The sequence below is a fragment of the Balaenoptera ricei genome, chromosome 20, assembly GCF_028023285.1.
Source record: "Balaenoptera ricei isolate mBalRic1 chromosome 20, mBalRic1.hap2, whole genome shotgun sequence".
Classification (NCBI taxonomy): domain Eukaryota; kingdom Metazoa; phylum Chordata; class Mammalia; order Artiodactyla; family Balaenopteridae; genus Balaenoptera; species Balaenoptera ricei.
In genome coordinates, this window is record NC_082658.1 from 53,718,370 (window position 1) to 53,743,201 (window position 24,832).

Here is a 24,832-nt window from a genome sequence, read left to right on the forward strand (position 1 = left end):
TCCTTGAAGAGCGACTATTATTGTGGCAGAGAAAGGGAAACGCGTGTTTACCGTAAAGAAATAGTGTTAGCAGGACAAGAAAACCACGGTTGTTATCCAAAGTTAAGGACCCACGGAACCGTACACCCAGTCCTTCACTGTTGTCGCTCCGGACCTTTTTCGGGTTGTACCTCGGACCCTGCTCTCCCCGCCCTCAGGAAATGAAAGCCTGCTCACGCTGCCAGTGCATGCTGGGAGTTGGAGTCCCCTTCCTAAAGGCTGCGGGTGGCAGTGAGGTCAGCGGCGTCGCTGGGAGCCACCAGCACGTGGCGGGAAGGGGCGGCGCGCGCTAGCTGTCGGCTCCCGGGAGCGGCAGGAGGCCTTCGCGCCTCCAGTCGTGTTGCCCTCCCGACATGCCCGAGGAGGCGGGCTTCCCGCCGGCCAAGAGATTCCGGCCGGGCGCCGGGCCTCCGAGGCGCGCCGGGTCCTGCCCTCCCGGGCGGCGAGTGGTGATGCTGCTGGCCGCGGGCGGCGGCGGCGGCGGCGGAGGAGGCCGGAGGCAGCAGCCGCCCCTGGCCCAGCCCTCGGCCAGCCCCTACCCTGAGGCCGTGGAGCTGCAGCGCCGGAGTCTGCCCATCTTCCAGGCGCGGGGGCAGCTGTTGGCCCAGCTCCGAAACCTGGACAGCGCCGTCCTCCTCGGTGAGTGGCCGCGCCGGCGCGTCCTTCCTCTCTCCCCGTTCGGGCTCCGCGAGAACAGCTTTTCTTAGGTGTTTCTCCTCGTCTTTCACTCGTTTCTACAACAAACCTGACTCCCTTTTCTGTTCGGGGCCAGGAGAGGGGCCTCGGAGGAGTCAGACAAGCCCGTTCTGGAGGTGCTCACAGCCGGTGCGAGTGACCCGCGCCTTCGGCAAAGACTCGCCTTCTGTGCGGAAGGGTAGAGGGACGCAGCGGGATCTTTGGGAGCTTAGAAGAGTGGATCTGAGCCAGTCGGGGAGGGAGGCGTTGGACGCAGAGGAGAGAGGCTGCAACATAAGAGACAGTGGAGACGAGAGACGGTCCGGTCTGACGGAAGTAGCAGTTTCTGGTGCACGAATTAAGAGGCAGAGTTGAGGGCCGGGGACCAATTGCAAGGGGCTTTGATCCCCAACGTTTAAGTAAGAGGAGCTCCTGAAGGACCGAGAGGATGAGCCTCCAAAGAGGTGAAGGAGATCCAGGAGAGCTGATAATCTAAGGAACAGAGTTGTAAGAGGAAGGGAATGAACAGATGCAACAATGAGGTCCAGAAAATAGGGACCCAAAAAGTGCCCACTGGATTGGATGCGAGGTATCAATTGGGGATCGAGTTGAGCGCTGTTTCGGCAGAGCTCTGGGAGCTGATTTGTCACTGGGCTGAGGAGTAGGTAGGAGGTAAGGGCATGAAGGCAGTGGGAGCAAACTTCTGCTTTGACAAAAAGGAGGGGGACGTAGAGGAACTTGCAGATATTCATAGGTTCAGGGGAAGAACTCAGTAGAGAAGGAGGCTGAAGATGCAAAGCGGGCACTAATAGACCAGAGACAGAGGGCATGGGGAAGGGGGGCCCTTGGCAACAAGGGCTAGATGCAGAGCTGGCCTGGCTATCCAAGAGGAGGATGGATATCCAAGAGGCTGGGGGGCTGGAGAAAGGAGGTAAGAATGGGGGTGACTGCAGAAAAGCTTGCAGGGGGAAGTGGCGGGAGATCACCTTTGAGGACTTCACTTTCCTATGAAGTAGGCACGGGAGCTCTGATGAGGATGGGAGTTACAGGGTCCTTGGGGAGGATGGGGACAAAAGAAGGGCTGCAGAAACAAGAACAAGGATCAGCGGTGGTGCTGGTGCCCAGGTGCATTTAGCCCCACGGCACACTCAGGTCATTGTCGCACAGTTGGGTTATTTTACTATAGCAACGCTCAGTTTCTTGGTGTAGGAGCAAAAAAGATGGACAGGGAGACATTGATCCAGGTTTGGGTTTTGCCTGATGAACTCAGCAGGAGGAGTGTAGAATAATCAAATTCTTCGTCCGTGATTTGTGTCCAGGTCAGGAAGGATGAGCAGTCAGAGGGGAGAAAATGGAAGAACCCTGGGACTGTAGGACTCTGTGAGGTCAGGGAAGGGTGCTGGTAGCCGTAGGGGGAGGGATGCACAGGTTTACAGTTCTTTGTTCTGACTGGGCACTGGGAAGGGAACACAGGAGGGTAGAAAATAAGGTTGGGTGCTTACTGTATGCAGATGCTCAAGTACGTGGAAGAGACGGACAGGCCATCTCTGCCCCCCAGGGGGCCTCTGATATTGGAGGGGGACAGAAACGTTTAAATGCATTCACACAGTGTAGGGTGATCAGTGATGGACGAGATGAACAAGGCTCTAAGGAACACAGAGGAGGCGGCGCAGCCCCTGGGGAGAGAGTTTGAGGTCTAACTCATCTTGTACAGTTTGTCATGCAGGCAGCGTGGGAGCAGATATTTCATAATAGTGTGGGCAAAGGCAGAGGGTTTGAAGGGAGGCGGCTGGCTGGGGAATGGGGAGGAGTTAGCTGTGGCTGCAGTGTAGGAGCAAATGTCCCTTCGTGGCAGTGCATTTGCATCTCATTTATCCCTTTGAAAAGTAGGACATTTTTATATAACGTTTGTATTCCATCCTATGTTGTTACTATACCCGTTACTGTTGCTGACCGCTTAACATTGTTTCTAATTTTTGGCTGTCATGAGCAAAGTTGACTAAAAGTCTTTTGAAGCTGTATCTTTATACACATCTTTATTTCCTTAGAATCGATTCCTGCAAGTGGAATTGTGGGTCAGAGGGTACAAACATTTTAAAGATTTTCCTAGTATAATGTGGCCCTCCAAGAAACAATCCCAGTTAACACTCTGCTAGCAGTACGTGTGGGTACACATTTTCCTGTGGCTTTATCAGCTTAGAGTAGTTTCTTATCTTTTCGTTCTGACTTTGATCTGTTTGGTGAAGTGTGTTTCAGTTTGCATTTTTTTCTAATTTTGATGTAGACCTTTTTTTTTTTTTTTTTCTTTTTTTTTTTTTTGGCATGTGGGATCTTCCCAGACCAGGGCTCGAACCCATGTCACCTGCATTGGCAGGCAGAGTCTCAACCACTGCGCCACCAGGGAAGCCCCTAGACCATTTTTTAAAAAATTTTGATGTGGACCATTTTTTCTTTTTAGGCTGCACTGGGTCTTCTTTGAGGTGTGCGGGCTTCTCATTGTGGTGGCTTCTCTTGTTGTGGAGCACGGGCTGTGGGCGCGTGGGCTTCAGTAGTTGTGGCTCGTGGGCTCTGGGGCGCGTCAGTTTGCATTTAAATGAGACTTTTTTCTTTCCTAGGGGAAACCGGCTCTGGGAAGACGACGCAGATCCCTCAGTACCTGTATGAAGGGGGGATTGGCCGCCAGGCCGTCATTGCCGTGACCCAGCCTCGTCGAGTGGCTGCTATCTCTCTGGCTACCAGAGTCTCAGACGAGAAGAGAACCGAACTCGGGAAGCTGGTACCTAACTTCCTTCTCTACTGACAGTTCTTGGTCCCCTAACCCCTACTCCCGGCCCCCTGACTTTTTTTTTTCTGAACAAGACTACTTATACATCTCAAGCTTCTTTCTTGCCACAATTGTTTCGGCCTCTCTCAGAGTTCATTACCAGTTCCTAAGAGATCAGAGGGTCTGTCAGTCCCACTTGCTTTGCTTTCAAAATCTGTTGGCAACTTGGATAAATTAGCTGTTTTTTTCCTGAGCGCTTTTAAGGCTTCAGTAACGTCTGCTAAGTCTTTTATCTACATATCTTTCTACAAATTTGTAAGCATTTTTCTAGTATATAGGTGGGTATTGAGAATGAGTCCCAGAACTGTATATAAGTCAGATTTATTCATGTTTGTGTGTGTGTCTACCCATTTGACTTAAAAATATCTTGGACATCTTTTCATATGTGTACATAGCTTCACTTGAAACTATGAAGTAGCTGGGAGGAGGAGGCTAGTTTTAAATTCTTTGTAGCGTTTATCATCATTGTAGTTGAAGGCGTGCGTCCATTGCCCTGGGAGCAGGGCAGGGTCGGAGTTGGTCCTGTTCGCTGCGATAGCACCAGCGCCTGGCACCGTGCCAGAGACACTGGGTGCTGAACACACGTTTGCTGAGTGAATGAGTGGTGTCTCCACACAGGTTGGCTACACGGTGCGCTTCGACGATGTCACCTCGGAGGACACCAAGATCAAGTTCCTGACGGACGGCATGCTTCTGCGCGAGGCCATTTCAGACTCCCTGCTTCGGAAGTACAGCTGCGTCATTTTGGATGAAGCCCATGAACGGACTATCCACACGGATGTGCTCTTTGGGGTGGTGAAAGCTGCACAGAAGAGGCGAAAGGAGCTGGGGAAGCTGCCTCTCAAAGTAGGTGCAGCCTGTGCTGCTGAGGGACCCAGGGCAGTGGGCATGGGGGGCGCGGGCCTCCTCGGCGGCCTTCAGGGCTCAGCGGGGGCACAAAAAGGCTGGTCCGAGCTTGTCCCCATCCTCTGCCCCTGTCTCGCACGCAGGTGATTGTGATGTCGGCCACGATGGACGTGGACCTGTTCTCCCAGTATTTCAGCGGAGCCCCCGTCCTCTACTTGGAGGGCCGGCAGCACCCGATCCAGATTTTCTACACCAAGCAGCCCCAGCACGATTACCTGCATGCGGCCCTGGTCTCCGTCTTCCAGATCCACCAGGTAGGCACTGGGGTGCAGATTCCTGGGAAGGCCTGTTTGACCTCGAGCATTCAGTCTTGAAAGGAAAAGCTGCCGAACGAAACCATTTTGTGAGCTGTGTCCTGAAGTTGAATATGGAGTTCGTTTGCCATGTCCACGTCTTTATCCTTTTTCTCAGTGTCTTTTTTTTTATGTAAAAAAAATAACTCAACCCTGACCAGCATCTTTTCTCAGCTGAGCCAGAAAACGTCCATATGTTAAAGCAGTGACTCGCGAGCATATTTTGATTGGAACCCCCAGTAAGAAACACATTTTATATTGCAACCCAGGACACAATGTGTAGAACTAAAATGAGTCTTAGGAGACACTGTCTCCTTTTACTACATGTGATGTCCTCTGGTATTTTCTGTCTCATTGAAAAAAAAAAAAACAGTTGGTGTATTAACCAATAATGGGTTGCAATTTAGAGTTTTCTTTTTTTTTTAATTAATTAATTAATTTATTTATTTTGGCTGTGTTGGGTCTTCGTTTCTGTGCGAGGGCTTTCTCTAGTTGCGGCGAGTGGGGGCCACTCTTCATCGCGGTGCGCGGGCCTCTCACTATCGCGGCCTCTCTTGTTGCGGAGCACAGGCTCCAGACGCGCAGGCTCAGTAGTTGTGGCTCACGGGCTTAGTTGCTCCGCGGCATGTGGGATCTTCCCAGACCAGGGCTCGAACCTGTGTCCCCTGCATTGGCAGGCAGATTCTCAACCACTGCGCCACCAGGGAAGCCCTAGAGTTTTCTTTTAAAAAAAAAAAAACTGTACAGAGAAACATTTCAAATTTTTTTTCATTTTATTAAACATTTACTTAAAATTTCGAGTGATTAAATCTCATTTTTTGGTTTAATTTGTATAAAATTGACTGTTTTTACCTTTCCATTAACTTTCTGAAAAAATCTAGAAGCCAACTTTTGAAAGCTAATTTTTATTTTAAGCTCAGTGATGGGTGTATAGTTTAAAGTTTAAAAAGTCAAGTAGGGGGCTTCCCTGGTGGCGCAGTGGTTGAGAATCTGCCTGCCAATGCAGGGGACACGGGTTCGAGCCCTGGTCTGGGAAGATCCCATATGCCGCGGAGCAGCTGGGCCCGTGAGCCACAATTGCTGAGCCTGCGCGTCTGGAGCCTGTGCTCCGCAATGAGAGAGGCCGCGATAATGAGAGGCCCGCGCACCGCGATGAAGAGTGGCCCCCACTTGCCGCAACTAGAGAAAGCCCTCGCACAGAAACAAAGACCCAACACAGCCATAAATAATAAATAAATAAATTAAAAAAAAAAAAGTCAAATAGGGCTTCCCTGGTGGCACAGTGGTTGAGAATCCACCTGCCAATGCAGGGGACACGGGTTCGAGCCCTGGTCTGGGAAGATCCCATATGCTGCGGAGCAACTGGGCCCGTGAGCCACAATTACTGAGCCTGCGCGTCTGGAGCCTGTGCTCCGCAACAAGAGAGGCCGCGATAGTGAGAGGCCCGCGCACCGTGATGAAGAGTGGCCCCCGCTTGCCACAACTAGAGAAAGCCCTCGCACAGAAACGAAGACCCAACACAGCCATAAATTAATTAATTAATTAATTAATTAATTAAAAAAAAAAGTCAAGTACTTAGTTCTAAAAAGCTCATAAAAAAACAGGAGCTGCTTTCACTTTCCCAGCCCAGATCCTGCTCTTGAAGGTACGCCTTCAATTTCTTAACTGTTTCCCTTGGATGTTACTTTCCTGTTTCTGAAACATCCTCTCAAAATGATATATCAGGATGTCTTTTTTTTTTTTTTAATTTATTTATTTGTGTATTTATTTTTGGCTGCTTTGGGTCTTTGTTGCTGCGCGTGGGCTTTCTCTAGTTGCGCGAGTGGGGGCTACTCTTCGTTGCGGTGCGCGGGCTTCTCATTGTGGTGGCTTCTCTTGTTGCGGAGCACGGGCTCTAGGCACGTGGGCTTCAGTAGTTGTGGCACACAGGCTTAGTTGCTCCGCGGCATGTGGGATCTTCCCGGACCAGGGCTCGAACCTGTGTCCCCTGCATTGACAGGCGGATTCTTAACCACTGTGCCACCAGGGAAGCCCCAGCATGTCTTTTTAAATCAAGTATCAGTCTTTACAATATTACGACCCTACATTGTGCACCATCGCAGTGCCTTGTTCCTTGTTCCACACAGTCGTACAAGTTTTCTATGTACGTACGGCCAATTTTTCCCCAAGGGTTCTAACATCTATCACATGCCAATCATGAATATTTTTTATGTGTTCAAACACAATCCACTCTTTCCCAGGTCCTTTATTTATGCTGCTTTTCTGCTCCAAACAGGTTGCTCTCCTAGGCCTCCGCACAGCTGTCCTCTTGGCTCTTCCCCCTGCCATCCTCCTGTGTTGAATCCCACGACAGCACCCCGTGTCTGCCCAGCCTCCTGGCCGCATCGGGTGGAGGAGGGGACTTGGGGGTTCAACCACACTGTACTCAGACTTCCAGCTGACACTTGGGTCCTCGTGCCGGCACAAGCCCCCTAGGCTTGCTCTGAGCCCGAGCCTTTGTGGCTTCTCCAGGGAAGTGGGCGCACCGCTTGCCCACCACCCCGTCTGCACGCTCCCCCGTCGGGACTCCCTCTGCCCGGCCAAGTCACTCACTTCCCACCCCGTCTCTTCATCTTTCAAAAATGGGTTGAAACCCTGTCTTCCTGGGCTTATACCTTCACCGTCATTTTGATAGTATTTGGAGAAGGTCAGTCTGCCTTGTTTAGCTGCTAAAAGCAAACTTGAGACGAGGATTTTTCGTGAATAGTGCCTGCAGTGCCCTCAGGTTACATGGTGGCTTTGATGAGTCCTCCCCTTGATGAAGCTTTGACTGTTGTAAATTTTATCCTGGGAATTCCCTGGCAGTCCAGTGGTTAGGACTCGGTGCTTTTTACTACCGGGGCCCGGGTTCAATCCCTGGTCGGGGAACTAATATCCTACAAACCACGCGACCAAAAAAAAGAAAAAAAAAGATTTTATCCTTTCTGTGTGTGTGCACCTCTGAACATTTGTCCTATTAATACCGGGCTAAAAAACTACATGCACACATATAAATACATAGATATATATTCATACATAGACATATATATATATATATATATATATATATATATATATATATATATATATAGACACATACACATGCACAACATATAGATAATTGTTAAACATTTTTCAATCATTTTGCCAGACAAGTACTCTACAAATTAATGTATCTGAACAGACGTCAGAGAAAGATTGGATCAATGGGTATGCAGTTAACACTTACATGTTCTTCCCTTTGCGAGGTGAAGGATCCAGTGAAGCCTGGCGTCTCAGTCCCTCGTCCAAGTTCAGCGTGCTTTGGGGGTTTATGAAAGCGCGTTTGACGGCCTCACTCGATTAGGGCTCCTGTTCCAGCGTGAGTGCTTCCGGCCATTTCCGGGGATCAGCATTTCCCCACATCATCTCTTTTGTCAGCTTCATCTTTCAAGATGATTATGAAAGGAAGGCAGCTTCATGCAGATTTTATTTGCTTGCCTGATTGTGCTTTTCATGGCATTGTTCTTGTTGCAAAAGCAATCTGGCGATCTTTCTTCAAAACCTCCTTAATTCGTTTTTAAACATAGCTGGCTAACTCGAGTAAGTTGCAGCTGTGCATTCTCGGTGTGGGTTTTCTCCCAGGGGAGACACCGATGTTTAGGCTCACTTATGTCTCCAGAGTTAAGAAGAATAACCGGGAAAGTTCATCAGTGACCATTGTTCTGTGCAACCTGCGCTTCTGTCAAGGCCTGGTAACCCCACTCTGCCTTTTCTGTAGGAAGCCCCCTGCTCTCAGGACATCCTCGTGTTCCTCACCGGGCAGGAGGAGATCGAAGCCATGAGCAAGACCTGCCGGGACATTGCCAAACACCTCCCAGACGGCTGCCCCTCCATGCTGGCCCTTCCGCTCTACGCCTCCCTGCCCTACGCCCAGCAGCTGCGCGTCTTCCAGGGGGCCCCGAAGGTGAGTGCACCCCTTCTCCTGCCCAGCCCCATCCCTGGGTACCCAGACGGATGCACCAGTGGGGCCTGTGCTCCTGTCAGCAGGCTCCAGATAAGGTGTGTGGGACGGGATGTGCAGGGACCACACACATGAACTGGAAAGACGCAGGAGGGTAGTGCGGGGCTGCAGACACGGCTCTGCCACGGTCAGAACAGGGAGACAGCTGTCCGGGGGTGAGGGAGAGGCAAAGGCAGAAGCCAGAGGCTCAGTGACTCTTCCAAAGCCCACCGTAAACAGAGCATGTGTCCACAATACGTTTATTGGGTGTCCGTGCTGTGCCAGGCACTGTGCCAGCACTTGACACATACTGTCTCTCATCCTCTCGAGAACCGCAAGGTGGGTCACCATCCCAGTTCCGAGGCCCCGAGGGGTGAAGTGACAGTTGCCCAAGGGGCACAGGAGGAAGCTGCCAGGGCCAGGACCCCAGCCCACGTCTACCTGCTTCTGAATCTTGTGCCTCTCCCACCACGTCTCATCGCCTCAAAATAAACTTCGAAGACTGAAACATTCCCCACACCTCGCCCCACCCCGCCCCGCCCAATGTAGTGACCAGCCATCAATATTAATGACTGTCATAATAACAAAGTCATCTCCTCTTGATCACGAGTGAGTTGTGACAATTCACGGTGAGGCATGTGTGTTAAAACTTACGAATCATATGTGTGTCATGTGGCTCTTTGGTTTTCTTCCTCCTTTTAGGGCTGTCGCAAAGTGATCATTTCAACCAACATCGCTGAAACCTCCATAACCATTACAGGAATAAAATATGTAGTTGACACGGGCATGGTTAAAGCAAAGAAGTATAACCCCGGTGAGAATCTGTACCTCCTGAACGTCTCTTCTCTGTATAGTGAGCGGCCTGTGTCCCACAGTTTCCCCCAAATGATCGTCTCATGTCCGTAACTACCTGAGATTCGGGTGGCAGGCACCACAGTCCAGCAGTCAGGGCCAGAAAGGCACGTGAGGCAGGAAAGAAGAGCCCAGATGTGGCAAACTTGGGAACAGATGGTCAGGGACCTGGGCAGAGGGCATGAAACCCCCTCGGAAGGTAGGCGAGAATGATGGCTCTCAGGCCAGGGACAGCCTGATACCACATCAGAGGCTTCCTCGGAAATGACACCTGAGCAAGGCTGGCTTGACCTCCAGTATCCCAGGAAGGAAGCAGACCCCCCAGGCTGGGGCGAGGCACTAGCTGTTTCCTGAGTGTGTGCGGTGGGCAGCTTGCTTGAAGTCATTTTTATTCAGGTCTGTTTTCTACCTTGCTTTACTCCACAGAGGATTTGAGGCAGCTGAAATTATGGCTCCCGAACATTTAATTGAAATGCACTGCTAAGCCTTCAAGGGTACTGTCATTCATGTGTGTCTCTGGGGACCACGTCTGTGAAAGGGCTTGGTTCTCCAGTGCCTGGCACAAAATACACCTTTATAAGAAACTCGGTCTCATTCACTCCTAGGCGTAACAGCATTACATTGTCTCTCTTTTATAATAGAGCAGGAGGGAGGATGCAACACACAGGGGACTGGAGTCATTTCATTTTTGGGTCATCGTTTGATGCGGGACCAACCATCCTGGTTTGCTGGAAACTGTCTCAGTTTTAGCACCGAAAGTCCCAAGTCCTGGGAGACCCCCTCAGTCCTAGGCAAACGGGGTTGTTGTCACCTGTGATCGAAGCCAAGGCCTCTGAAATCCACCCTCCTGGGTCCCTGCCCCAAGCACGAGGTCCTTCTGATGTTTTAGTCACAGATATCACACAGTGTTCACAGCAAAGGCCTTGTTTCACCACAGACCAGTCTGGTTTTGTGCTTTCTGACATAGGCTTGAGTTTTTCTGGACTCGTGTGTCACAGAAAGGATCCCTGGTGTTCCGAGCAATGCTTCTGATTGTCCACGTTGTAGAGTTCGTTCATGTGATGAGCAAAGCTCTAACACGGGCCATTCTCCCACCAGACAGTGGCCTGGAGGTGTTAGCTGTGCAGCGGGTGTCAAAGACCCAGGCCTGGCAACGCACCGGACGGGCTGGCAGAGAGGACAGTGGTGTCTGTTACCGGCTCTACACGGAGGATGAGTTTGAGAAGTTTGAGAAGATGACGGTGCCAGAGATCCAAAGGTAGGCCCAAGGGGCTCCCACACCTGCCCTTTGTCCCGAGGCTCCTGTCCCTGTGGCCCGTATCCTCTGACTGACTCTCCTTGGTGGGCGGCTCTTGCCTCGCCGGCAGGGGGGCCAGGAGCCACCTGCATGAACCACCTGCGTCTCCCACGCTTGCAGGTGTAACCTGACGAGTGTGACGCTGCAGCTTCTCGCAATGAAAGTCCCAGACGTGCTCACCTTTGACTTCATGTCCAAACCGTCTCCAGGTGAGCGGGGTCTTCGGGAAGGTGTACAGAATGGACAGGAAGAACCAGGTCTGCCAGCGGTCTCCTTTTGTTTAGTATAATTTGGTGGATAACAGCCTTAACTCTCAGAGAAGAAACTCAGGATCATGAAAGGAGAGATGCGGTGCTGTCAGCACCATCGCGGAGCAGGATCGGCGGCTTCACGTAGGCATCACGGGCAGGTTCCGAGACCACAGGAACCAGTGAAGGTGGTCGAGGGGGTCCACAGGATACTGCAAACCTAGCGAAATCGTACTTTTGCCAGCAAAAGCACTGAAAAGATTAAGTTTCTTTGCTTTTGACTGGAATTTGATGGGTCCCTGCCCTTCACTGATAATCTCTCCATGGTGGAAGAAAAAATAATTGGTAGTTTTAATGATGGTAGCTTAGTACTTGGCATCTCTTCAACACATACCATTTTCTTTTTTTTTCCTCTCTCTCCTTTTTTTTAAGTGAAGAAGCGCAACTGGTTAAAAAAGTAAACAGTTGATGGGTATACAGGGCCCCTCCGTGATCTTAGTTTCCGTCCTCTACAGCAACCACTGTGACCATTTCCCAGTGTCTTCTAGAGAAAATCTTTGCAAGTACATGTAGTCTTTTATTTATTTATTTATCATACGAATTTTATTTCATCAGTCCTTAGACACGTATATTCCAACCTCCTCCCAGACCGGGGTGCCTGCTGAAAGGATTGTGATCTGGCGTCTCCGGCCCCAGGTGCAACAGCACTTATGGGCCTTTCACTCAGCTTTCCAGCACTTCTTCCAGAAACAGGCCAAGAGCAAAGGCACCAGCCTTCAAGACTGGGATCAACTTTGCTTTTTTTTTTTTTTGGCTGCACGGCTTGCGGAATCTTATTTCCCTGACCAGGGATCGAACCCCGGCCCTCCGCAGTGAGAGCATGGAGTCCTAACCACTGGACCGCCAGGGAATTCCATATAGTCTCTTTTTAAAACACAAATAGCAACACACATTGTGCACTGTTCTACACTTTTTTTTCTTTCACTTGCTAAATCTCTGCATACAAACGAGGCACACTCCTGTCAGGTAGAAATATCAAAGCCACACCTGTGCGTCCGTTACCAGGGCTGCAAAGCCTCCGGAGGCTGCCGCACTCCCCACCTCAAGTTCACCACCCCCCAGGTTTTGTCCGTTAATCCCTCGCTTTTCTTGAATATTTTATTCCATGCACGTGCATTGTTTCGGTTGGCATGTTTATGCCTCGATTTCCCAGTGACCTTCCCTTCTCGTTCATCATGTTTTATAAGGTTTATGTCTGATGCATTTTCATTACTAAATACTGTTCTAGCCTATGAATAAACCAAAATGCATTTATCCTTTTCCTACCGATAGACATTGGCACATTGCTTTTTTTTTTTTTTTTCTCCCACCACCACTACTCCCTGCCACTTAACCCCCTTGGTGTCCATACGTTTGTTCTCTACATCTGTGTCTCTATTTCTGCCCTGCAAACTGGTTCATCTGTACCATTTTTCTAGATTCCACATATACGCGTTAATACACGATATTTGTTTTTCTCTTTCTGACTTACCTCACTCTGTATGACAGTCTCTAGGTCCATCCACGTCTCTGCAAATGACCCAATTTCATTCCTTTTTATGGCTGAGTAATATTCCATTGTATATATGTACCACATCTTCTTTATCCATTCGTCTGGCGATGGGCATTTAGGTTGCTTCCATGTCCTGGCTATTGTAAATAGTGCTGCAATGAACATTGGGGTGCATGTGTCTTTTTGAATTATGGTTTTCTCAGGGTATATGCCCAGTAGTGGGGTTCCTGGGTCGTATGGTAGTTCTATTTTTAGTTTTTTAAAGAAACTCCATACTGTTCTCCATTGTGGCTGTATCAATTTACATTCCCACCAACAATGCAAGAGGGTTCCCTTCTTTCCACACCCTCTCCAGCATTTGTTGTTTGTAGATTTTCTGATGATGCCCATTCTAACTGGTGTGAGGTGATACCTTGTTGTAGTTTTTGATTTGCATTTCTCTAATAATTAGTGATGTTGAGCAGCTTTTCATGTGCCTCTTGGCCATCTGTATGTCTGCTTTGGAGAAATGTCTATTTAGTTCTTCTGCCCATTTTTTTATTAGGTTGTTTTTTCTTTAGTATTGAGCTACATGAGCTGTTTATATATTTTGGAGCTTAATCCTTTGTCCGTTGTTTCATTTGCAAATAGTTGCTCCTATTCTGAGGGTTGTCTTTTCGTCTTGTTTATAGTTTCCTTTGCTGTGCAAAAGCTTTTAAGTGTCATTACGTCCCATTTGTTTATTTTTGTTTTTATTTCCATTACTCTAGGAGGTGGGTCAAAAAAGGTCTTGCTGTGATTTATGTAAAAGAGTGTTCTTCCTATGTTTTCCTCTAAGAGTTTTATAGTGTCTGGTCTTACATTTAGGTCTTTAATCCACTTGGAGTTTATCTTTGTGTATGGTGTTAGGGAGTGTTCTAATTTCATTCTTTTACATGTAGCTGTCCAGTTTTCCCAGCACCACTTATTGAAGAGACTGTCTTTTCTCCATTGTATATCCTTGCCTCCTTTGTCATAGATTAGTTGACCATAGGTGCGTGGCACATTGCTTTTTTCACTTAATGTATTTTACAGATCATTTCCCTTCTGTGTATATATTTATTACATTCTTAGAAATGCATCTTTATTCTTTAATAGGCAATGCATTTTCATGGTTCAAATTTAAAAAGAATAAGGTAGTAAATAGTGTCCTTCTCACCAGGGGCCTCTGAGGCACCTGGTATCTCCATTGTTGTGTGTGTGCGTCTGGAGATGCAGGTCCCTGTACGATGTCCGAGTATATCTGGGGGTGAAATTCATCAGTGTAACTTTGCTGGGTTTCAGATTTACACACATATTGCCAAATTGTGGGCCACTATTTAAAGAGAACTGAGCTGAAGACAATGTTGTCCTTAACAGCTTTGAAAAGGACCTCATGGGGACAGAGTGGCCGTGGTTTGACGTAGGCTTCTCAGAAGTGCCCTGAAGTGATGAACTAGCTGCAGCTTCGTCCTGTTCTGAATGTTCGACTCCTTTTTATGTCTTTCTTTAGATCACATTCAGGCAGCCATCGCCCAGCTGGAGCTGTTGGGTGCCCTTGAAAACAAGGACGGCCAGCTCACCCTGACTCCAATAGGAAGAAAGATGGCGGCTTTCCCGTTAGAACCCAAATTTGCCAAAGTAAATGATATCCTCTCCTCAGTCCCCTTTCTGTGTGTTACGGGTCAGCCATCCCAGAGGAGACTCCTCAACCCAGTGCTTCTAGATTAATCTTCACTTTTTCTCGTAAATAATTATTAACGCCTACTTTGTGCCTAACTCTGACTTATGCTCAGTGTGGGATTCAAGCCATATTAAGTCATGACCCCCTACCCACATGGAATCATGCGGGGAAGGCAGCCCTCTGTTTTACAGAAAGTGAAATAATATAACATACGTAGTCATGGTTTTAGAAACACCTGCCCCTTAACGCCTTACAAGGGAAACTGCAAAAGCAATATATGGAAATACTTTATTCAGAAGCCAGGAGAAAACTAGGCTTACACAGTTTTTAACTGTGATTTGCAGACCATCCTCCTGTCCCCCAAATTCCACTGCACGGAGGAGATACTGACCATCATCTCCCTGCTGTCAGTGGACAGCGTTCTCTACAACCCCCCCTCCCGGCGGGATGAAGTTCAGGCTGTGCGGAAGAAGTTCATATCCAGCGAGGGCGATCACATCACCCTGCTTAACATCTACCGAGCCTTCAAGAACACAGGCAGAAACAAGGTAGGCCTTGTCTTGTTCCCCTTCTCAAACGATGCCCCCTCTTGGGCCCGTGAATGGCAGATGTCATTTCAGAAATGTCTGCACACAGGGAGGTTACCAGGGGAGGCACGATTCCCGTCTTTCCCTCTGCTTATGTTTGACTCATACCTAACGCTGGCAAGTTCGTGAAGTATTTGTTGACCCAGTTTCTTAGCTACAAAATGATTTGTTTCCCCACCTGCCCCTAACTTTCTTCATAGCAGATTTTGCTTGTATTTCAGTTCCCTGGACCAAGATGGAAAATGGCAGTATTTTCTTCCACTGATCAATAAAATAAAATAGAATAAAATCAGTCATTGTAGGGAGTTCCCTGGTGGCCTAGTGGTTAGGATTCCGGGCTCTCACTGCCATGGCCCAGGTTCAATCCTTGGTCAGGGAACTGAGATCCCGCAAGCCGGGTGGCGCGGCCCACCAAAAAAAAAAAAAAAGAAAAATCAGTAATTGTGCTATAGCACGCATGCTTTATCTGTGCTTCAATGCAAAAAACAAAAACAAAAAAAATAACCACCACCCAGTTTTAGTAGTTGTAAACATTTTGCTGTATTTGCCTCAATTTATTTTTACGGAAATAAAATGCTGTGGACATAACAAGAGCCCTGAGCTGCCCCTTTTGCAGTCCTTCCTCCCTTCTGTAACCCCTGTCAAGTCTGTCTGGGTCCTGGTGGGCAACAATGTGCTTTTACTTTGTATCCGCAGGCGTTGTATGCTATAAATGCTTCTTCACGCTACCTTTTTGCAACTTGTTTCCGTCTCCTCAGCTGCAGTGCCCATCCCGTCCAGGTCTCTTGTGCACCAGGGGGAGAGTTGCTCTGGGGTCGACACCCAGGAGTGGGCCTGCCGGTCTTGGGCAGCTGCATCAAGCTTTCCCAGCTGGCCTGTGCGTCCACAGAGCTGTCGGCACCTCTTTACCCTCCCCGGAGTAGTGTAGAGGAGCTTCCGTTTCCACCAGCCTCTCCAGCTCTTAGTTGAAATGACTTTTCATTTTTGCCACGTTGAGGGATGTGAAGTAGTATCTCAGTTATTTGAAACTGCACTGCCCTGATTCCTCAAGAGACCGAGAACCTTTGCTTAAGTTTATTGTCATTTGTAGTTAATCTTCTGTGAGTGGTCCCTCCATATCCTTTGTCGTTTTTCTACTGGAGTATTGGTCATTTTCTCACTGATTTGTAGGAGTTTATTTATTTGTTTGTTTGTTTGTTTATTTATTTATTTTTTAATATATTCTGGAGGTAATCATTCTTTACTGGGTGTAGTGATGCAGATATCTCAGTCATTAGCTTTTTTCATCGTGACTTGACCTACGGAAATTTTTGGTTTTACTTTAGTTTAAATTTTTACTGTTTTCCTTTACGGTTCATGCTTTTTGCTATAAAGATATTTTCCTGTATTTATTTTTGGCAACTGAAGTTTTCCGTCTGAATTAGAACAGTGTTCTAAAAATTATGCTGGGACTTCCCTGGCGGTCCAGTGGTTAGGGCTCTGTGCTTCCACTGCAGGGGGCACGGGTTTGATTCCTGGTTGGGGAACTAAGATCCCGCATGCCATGTGGTGAGGCCCAAAATTTTTTTTTAATTAAAAATAAAAATTGTGCTATGTTTTTTTCTTTATAGAAATGAGAGGACTGTGATATCTCTTTTTTCTCCTATTCAGGATTGGTGCAAAGAGAATTTTGTCAACAGCAAGAATATGATGCTGGTAGCTGAAGTCAGATCACAGCTGAGGGATATCTGCTTCAAGGTATTCTTCTTCCTGGTGTTCTCTGGGGGGCTAAGCTGTCAACTTTTTTCTAGGTGAAAAATTTCAGATTGCTTATTGCAAGTGATTGCAAAAACACCCTCTCATTGTAGGAAAATTTTTAAATAAGGAAGAAAGTAAAAATTACCCACAGCTCCACCTCTCACCAGTTTCTTCATAGCCCTGTTTTTAAATGAATTTTTTACATCATTAGTTACATTGTATATATAATTTATATTCAGCTTTTATAAACTTTAAAAGTGTTTTCCAATGTTATTAGAATTCTTCCTAAGGTTTGTTTTTTTAGTGGAAATATCTTTGTTATTTTTTTTCAGATTACGAAAGCCATGCATAATTGTTACAAATTGATACAGTGCAGAAAATAGTGATATATAATGCAGAAAGTGTAAAAGTCTCCTTAATCCTGCCCCTCCAAAGATAAATAATAGTCTGGTGTAGATCCTTCTAGAATTTTTTCCTGTGTATGTATGTTTTTGTATATGTGTGTGTATACACATATACATGGATACATATATAAAATTTTCTTTTTTTTTTCTTTATTTTAATAGATTTTTATTTGCGTATAATTGCTTCACAATACTGTGTTAGTTTCTGTTGTACACGAAAGTGGATCAGCCATATGCATACATATGTCCCCATATCCCCTCCCTCTTGAGCCTTCCTCCCATCCTCTGTATCCCACCCCTCTAGGTCACTGCAAAGCACCGAGCTGATCTCCCTGTGCTATTCTGCTGCTTCCCACTAGCTATGTATTTTACATCTGGTAGTGTATATATGTCGATGCTACTCTAACTCGCCCCAGCTTCCCCCTCCCACCCCGTGTCCTCAAGTCCATTCTCTATGTCTACATCTTTATTCCTGCCCTGCAACTAGGTTCATCAGTACCATTTTTTTTAGAGTCCATATATATATGTTAGCACATGGTATTTGTTTTTGTCTTTCTGACTTACTTCACTCTGTATGACAGACTCTAGGTCCATCCATCGCACTACAAATAACTCAATTTCATTTCTCTTATGGCTAATATTCCATTGTATATATGTGCCACATCTTCTTATCCATTCATCTGTCGATGGACATTTAGGTTGGTTCCATGTCCTGGCTATTGTAAATAGTGCTGCAGTGAACATCGTGATACATGACTCTTTTTGAATTATGGTTTTCTCAGGGTATAAGCCCAGTAGTGGGATTGCTGGGTCATATGGTAGTTCTATTTTTAGTCTTTTAAGGCGACTCCATACTGTTTTCCATAGTGGTTGCATCAATTTACATTCCCACCAACAGTGCAGGAGGGTTCCCTTTTCAGCACACCCTTTCCGGCATTTATTGTTTCTAGATTTTTTGATAATGGCCATTCTCACCGGTGTGAGGTGATACCTCATTGTAGTTTTGATTTGCATTTCTCTAATAATTAGTGATGCTGAGCAGCTTTTCATGTGCCTCTTGGCCATCTGTATGTCTTCCTTGGTGAAATGTCCATTTAGGTCTTCTGCCCTTTTTTTTTTTTTAATTTATCTATTTATTTATTTTTGGCTGCCTTGGGTCTTTGTTGCTGCGTGCCGGCTTTCTCTAGTTACTGTGAGCGGGGGCTACTCTTCGTTGTGGTGCGCAGGCTTCTCATTGCGGTGGCTTGTCTTTGTTGCAGAGCACAGGCTTTAGGCGTGTGGGCTCAGTAGTTGTGGCTCGTGGGCTCTAAAGCGCAGGCTCAGTAGTTGTGGCGCACAGGCTTAGTTGCTCCACAGCATGTGGGATCTTCCCGGACCAGGGCTCGAACCCATATCTCCTGCATTGGCAGGCGGATTTTTAACCACTGAGCCACCAGGGAAGTCCTTCTGCCCATTTTTTAATTGGATTGTTTGGTTTTTTGATATTGAGCTCCATGAGCTGTTTGTATATTTTGGAGATTAATCCTTTGTTGTTTCATTTGCAAATATTTTCTCCCATTCTGAGGGTTGTCTTTTTGTCTTGTTTATTGTTTCCTTTGCTGTGCAAAAGCTTTTAAGTTTAATTAGGTCCCATTTGTTTATTTTTGTTTTTATTTCTGTTACTGTAGGAGGTGGGTCAAAAAAGATCTTGCTGTGGTTTATATCAAAGAGTGTTTTTCCTATCTTTTCCTCTAAGAGTTTTATAGTGTCTGATATTACATTTAGGTCTTTTCCACTTGGAGTTTATTTTTGTGTATGGTGTTAGGTAGTGTTCTAATTTCATTCTTTTACACGTAGCTGTCCAGTTTTCCCAGCACCACTTATTGAAGAGGCTATCTTTTCTCCATTTTACGTTCTTGCCTCCTTTGTCTTAAATTAGGTGACCATATGTGCGTGAGTTTATCTCTGGGCTTTCTGTCCTGTTCCATCGATCTATATTTCTGTTTTTGTGCCAGTACCATACTGTCTTGATTACTGTAGCTTTGTGGTATAGTTTGAAGTCAGGGAGCCTGATTCCTCCAGCTCCATTTTTCTTTCTCAAGATTGCTTTGGCTATTCAGGGTCTTTTGTATTTCCATACGAAGTGTAAAATTTTTTGTTCTAATTCTGTGAAGAATGCCATTGGTAGTTCAATAGGTATTGCATTGAATCTGTAGATTGCTTTGGGTAGTATAGTCATTTTCACAATATTGGTTCTTCCAATCCAAGAACATGGTATATTTCTCCATCTGTTTATGTCATCCTTGATTTCTTTCATCAGTGTTTTATAGTTTTCTGAGTACAAGTCTTTCCCCTCCTTAGGCAGGTTTATTCCTGGGTATTTTATTCTTTTTGTTGCAGTGGTAAATGGGATTGTTTCCTTAATTTCTCTCTCTGATTTTTTGTTGTTAGTGTATAGGAATGCCAGAGATTTCTGTGCATTAATTTTGCATCTTGCAACCTTACCAAATTCATTGATTAGTTCTAGTAGTTTTCTGGTAGCATCTTTAGGATTTTCTATGTATAGTATCATGTCATCTGCAAACAGTGACAGTTTTACTTCTTCTTTTCCAATTTGTATTCCTTTTATTTCTTTTTCTTCTCTGATTGCAGCGGCTAGGGCTTCCAAAACTATGTTGAATAAGAGTGGCGAGAGTGGACATTCTTGTCTTGTTACTGATCTTAGTGGAAATGCTTACAGTTTTTCACCATTGGGTATGATGCTTGCTGTGGGTTTGTCATATATGGCCTTTAATATGTTGAGGTAGGTTCCCTCTATGCCCATTTTCTGGAGAGTTTTTATCATAAATGGGTGTTGAATTTTGTCAAAAGCTTTTTCTGCGTCTATTGAGATGATCATACGGTTTTTATTCCTTAATTTGTTAATGTGGTGTATCACATTGATTGATTTGCATATATTGAAGAATCCTATGGGATGAAGCAAAAGCACTTCTAAGAGGGAAGTTTATAGCAATTCAATCTCACCTCAAGAAACAAGAAAAATCTCAAATAAACAATCTAACCCTACACTTAAAACAACTAGAGAAAGGAGAACAAAGAAAACCCAAAGTCAGTAGAAGGAAAGAAATCATAACAATCAGAGCAGAAATAAATGAAATAAAAATGAAGAAAACAATAGCAAAGATCAATAAAACTAAAAGCTGGTTCTTTGAGTAGATAAACAAAATTGATAAACCCTTAGCCAGACTCATCAAGAAAAAAAGGGAGAGGACACAAATCAATAAAATTAGAAATGAAAAAGGAGAAATCACAACTGACACCACAGAAATGCAAAGGATTACTATATGCCAATTGAAACTGTAATTAAAAATCTTCCAACAAACATAAGTTCAGGACCAGATGGCTTCACAGGAGAATTCTTTTTTTTTTTTTTTTAAAAAAAATATGGAACGCTTCACGAATTTGCGTGTCATCCTTGCGCAGGGGCCATGCTAATCTTCTCTGTATCGTTCCAATTTTAGTATATGTGCTGCCGAAGCGAGCACTTCACAGGAGAATTCTATCAAACATTTAGAGAAGAGATAACACCAGTCCTTCTCAAACTCTTCCAAAAAATTGCAGAGGGAGAAACACTCCCAAATTCATTCTACGAAGCCACCATCACCCTGATACCAAAACCAGAAAAAGATATCACAAAAAAGGAAAATCATAAACCAATATCACTGAGGAACATAGATGCAAAAATCCTGAACAAAATACTTACAGACAGAATCCAACAACACGTGAAAAAGATCATACACCATGATGAAGTTTTCTTTTTAACACAAAATGTATAACATTTTGTTTTGCAATTTGCTTTTTTCCACTTGGAGTACTTCTTGAATACTTCGTGTCTAGGCTGTGTTGCAGTGCCTGCATATGTGCATCTCATTCTTTTTTAGTGACTTCGTAACAGTTCACTGTGTTCACTACAGTTTATTTAGCCGAGCCCCTAATGGTGGTCATTTAGGTTGTGCTATAATGATCATCCTCCTACATAAATGTCTGTGCTCTGGTACACATAGAATGAACTTCTAGATGGGGAATTTAGATTTTGATAGACATGGCCAAATCGTCAACCGAAAAGTTTCCTATCAGCTTATATTCCCTCTTAGAGGACATAATGTTTATATATTCAATGGCTTTATGACGCGCCACATTTCACCTCAGAGGTGGGGTTGCTTGTGTTCGCGTTCTCCTGTGTTGAGCACTGAGAGAGTGTCTACTTTTTGCTGCCGTGAGCAGCTCTGTGGTGACTGTCTTCGTGTGTAAGGCGTCTTTTGAGACAGCCCGTGGCACGGACCACCCGCACGTCCCTAGGGGACAGTTGTCACCCTTACCCAGGCCTGTGCCTGATGCCAGCGGCCCATTGTTAGCACTACAGTGACTTCTTCTCATAGTAGCGTGTTGTGTTCTGCATTATACACATTTTTCCAACCCTTCTTGTACTCGAACAGCTTTCCTGCCAGACCATCCCTTGGCTTCGTGAGCCCCTCATTTTCTGTTGACAGTAGACACGGTGCTCCTCCACCAGCCCTGATCTCAGGCGTGGCAGGCAGCCGCCCGGGTGCCAGCCTCCACCGCGGGCCCTGCACCCTGGACTGCGCGGGGGGCGCGTGGCTCCGTCCGCCACGGGTGGCGGCACAGCACTCACGTCTGGGGTCTTCTCCGTGTCTCGCTTCCTCCCGAACCAGATGTCCATGCCGATCGTGTCGTCGCGAGGGGACACAGAGAGCGTCCGCCGCTGCCTGGCGCACAGCCTCTTCGTGAGCACCGCCGAGCTGCAGCCCGACGGCTCCTATGCCACCACGGACACCCACCAGCCGGTGGCCATCCACCCCTCGTCCGTCCTCTTCCACTGCAAGCCGGCCTGCGTCGTGTACACGGAGCTGCTCTTCACCAACAAGTGCTACATGCGCGACCTGTGCGTCGTGGACGCCGAGTGGCTGTACGAGGCTGCCCCCGACTTCTTCAGGAGGAAGCTCAGGGCCTCCAGGAACTGAGCCGCCCGGGGCGGGAGCTGGGCCGCAGCCGGCCTCGCCGCGGACTCTCACGCTGGCACCCAGAGAGGCCGCGGTCGTAACAGGCGGATCATGCCCGGTCTCTGGGAGCTTGAAAGCATCTTTGTCTAAACTCCTCTGACTGAACCACACAGACATGTAGCGACCTTAGAGACTTCAAAATGATGCTTTCAGTTCTTGCTGGGCGACTTTGGGTGACTTAGTTAACTTCTGAGCCTCGGTTTCCCTATCTGCCAAGTGGGGGGGTGATAATAATAATACTTACAGGGTTGGGGTCATGAGGTTTAGAGCAAATGAAAGGAAAGTACCCAGAGCTGTGCCTGCCCACGATAACCACGCCGTGGATCGTGAGCCGTGGAGCTCGGTTGGTGTTACTGCTTTTCTACATGATGTGAATCAGGTGCAACAAAACCCCCTGAGTTCTCGAGACTGAGGGGGATCGCCTGGAAAGGGGACCACCAGAGGTCACAGAGCTGTTGACCTTGGATCTATTTTAACTTCTATCTGCATGAAGTTTTATAACAGAAAACAGAAGAGATTAACTTCTGTTTCAGGAGGGAGGTGCTTTGGGACTATAAACACTTGAGCCTAAGGAGTGTCTCTGAGCTGAGCTTAAGGCATTTCTCCTCTGGCCCTGCGGGTGGGCGGAGGTGAGGACACAGGCAGCTTTGGCTCACCCATCACCTCATCTAGTGTTTATGTTCTTTTATTTATTTCCTATGATCATTTTTCCTTCTTAGGGACCTGGGGACAGCCTGGCTTTGCCACTCACCCCTCTCTAGCCCTCATTTTCCACATTTGTCAGAGGGGATTAGAGGGTCTCCACAGTCTCTTCCTGTTTTCATATTTTGAGGAGGGAAAAGCCACCAAAAGTCCTTCTTAGCTATTTAATTATCAAAAGCAAATAATCTTTCCCCAGAGAATGCTATGCCCTAGAAGACGCCAAGATTTAGCCCTTTTATTGTGCTTAATTGGTCAAAACACACACGTGCAGTATTTTGGTTATTCCTTTATTTAATAGAGGCCTAGGATGTTTACGGTTCAAAAGGTATTGGTAAAAGAAAATATTGTATTTTTAATAAAATGTTCAAAAGGTATTGGTAAAAGAAAATATTGTATTTTTAATAAAACGTTCATCATGCTGGTAGAAAATTGGGAGTGGGGTAATTTGTTATGTTCCTCAGCAAATTATATAGAGGTATTCTCTGGGGCAAGTAAAATTTAGCTTTTAATCATTTATGTCCAGCTCAATTACCTGAACCATTTCAGGAAATGTATATTTTTTTCTGAGCAGGAATAAGGAGTAAATAGCTTCTGTGTTTCTGTACAAAAATATATTTATCACTAACATTCTGGTAGAGTTTTCATACAGTAGTTTTTTATTGGGCTTTTTAAAAAGTTAACTTTTAACATAGCTGCTCAGGGATTAAATCAGATTGGAAAAGCCGGTCTGACTCTCCATATTACTACAAAGAAATACATGGTTGTTTACATTGAGCTGCAGGGCATAGATAAGTACACTTCAAACTTTCTTAAGAAAGTTAAATGTTTCACAATGATGTTGCAGTCTAACCTTGAGCTACTCTTTTCAATCCTACAATCTCCAGTGGTGTGCCACCTTTTTTCCAGCCTGTGAAATCCATATCTAGGTGAATCACTAGCTCCCTTGAGCAGCTTCATGTAAATAGATGCACTCCAAGCAGATCACATGCCTCAGATGTTTGTCTTCTGCTTCTAGTAATCATGGAGTGTGAAACCTCCAGAGCAGCATAGATCTAAGAACTGCCAACACCCAGTTCTTGGTAAAAACCTTTGGTAAAGAGATGCCAGAATGGAGACAAGTTTTTGCTCTGTGGATAAGACTGATTATGTACTGTGATGCATAAATCCATTTAATCCAGCTGTCAAGAAATGCTTAGAACTGTGGCCAGGCATCTAAGATACCATTCCTTGTGCGTAGAAGGAAACACTGCACCTATGGGGAAGCAAGAATTTTATTATATTTTATTTGATCAGAATATTATAACTGGCAGCAAAAAAAAATCTAGTTGGTTCAGGTTTATGTTGTATTTTGAGAGTCTGTTCTTGTTCAAAGAGAGAGAGCTCTAAAGAAGCACTGTCTCTTGTATATAATGCTCAAATTTGCACCTGACTATCAAATCCATTAAAAGTGAATCTTGTACATGTGTGTGTCTTCTTTCTTGGGTCTCCTTTCCCTTATTCACAGAATGCTGCTTAAATTATATTAAGTATGTCTTATCTTTGCCACTTGATTTGGGAAGACTTACTTTCTTGCTACCTTATATATCTTATGTGTCCTGATAAGGTAGGAACATTAGTTCTTAACCTAAATTTAATGTAAGCTGTGGCTTCTTACCCCCAGAAAAATAATGTCCCATCAGAACCTGGGTGTAAGGTTGGAGGGTTGCAGGAATTAACCAGGGCTCTTGCCTTTAGGAGCTCCGGGTCTGGTGGGGGTGAGGGTCAGCTGCCAGGTAAACCAGCAGTGCCAGGAGGTTTCTGCTGAGAAAAGAATGAAGCACAGGGGCCGAGTCGCACAGGCATGAGTCTGTTTTTCAGGGAAGAGAGGAGGAAGTTCCAGGAAGGCCTCTTACGGGAGGTGATCCCGGAGGCTGGTCTTTGGGAGTTGGTGGTGGCAAGAGTGCATTCCACGAAGTCATAGAAAGCCTGGCCGTGC

The 24,832-nt window shown here is 46.1% G+C and overlaps 1 protein-coding gene and 1 non-coding gene across 2 annotated transcripts; one reads left to right on the forward strand and one right to left on the reverse strand.

The window, feature by feature from the left end:
- The first annotated feature begins 298 nt into the window (after window positions 1-298).
- DHX33 (DEAH-box helicase 33) lies at window positions 299-24,320 on the forward strand. Its single transcript, XM_059907980.1, has 12 exons — window positions 299-678; window positions 3,330-3,490; window positions 4,157-4,384; window positions 4,528-4,698; window positions 8,516-8,701; window positions 9,440-9,551; window positions 10,688-10,847; window positions 11,007-11,095; window positions 14,197-14,324; window positions 14,712-14,915; window positions 16,605-16,691; window positions 21,808-24,320. Exons 1-12 carry the CDS (start codon window positions 393-395, stop codon window positions 22,114-22,116), a joined length of 2,121 nt encoding a protein of 706 aa, XP_059763963.1. The 5' UTR covers window positions 299-392; the 3' UTR covers window positions 22,117-24,320.
- LOC132356303 (U6 spliceosomal RNA) lies at window positions 20,513-20,619 on the reverse strand. Its single transcript, XR_009499820.1, has one exon. It is a non-coding gene; the product is annotated as a U6 spliceosomal RNA (small nuclear RNA).
- Window positions 24,321-24,832: the final 512 nt, after the last annotated feature.

Excerpts from the sequence above, each read along its gene's own strand:
- DHX33 (XM_059907980.1), top strand. The coding sequence starts at position 393 with ATGCCCGAGGAGGCGGGCTTCCCGCCGGCCAAGAGATTCCGGCCGGGC. Across the intron at positions 3,491-4,156 it reads GAACCGAACTCGGGAAGCTG|GTTGGCTACACGGTGCGCTT; the intron begins GTACCTAACTTC and ends GTCTCCACACAG. Across the intron at positions 9,552-10,687 it reads AGCAAAGAAGTATAACCCCG|ACAGTGGCCTGGAGGTGTTA; the intron begins GTGAGAATCTGT and ends TTCTCCCACCAG.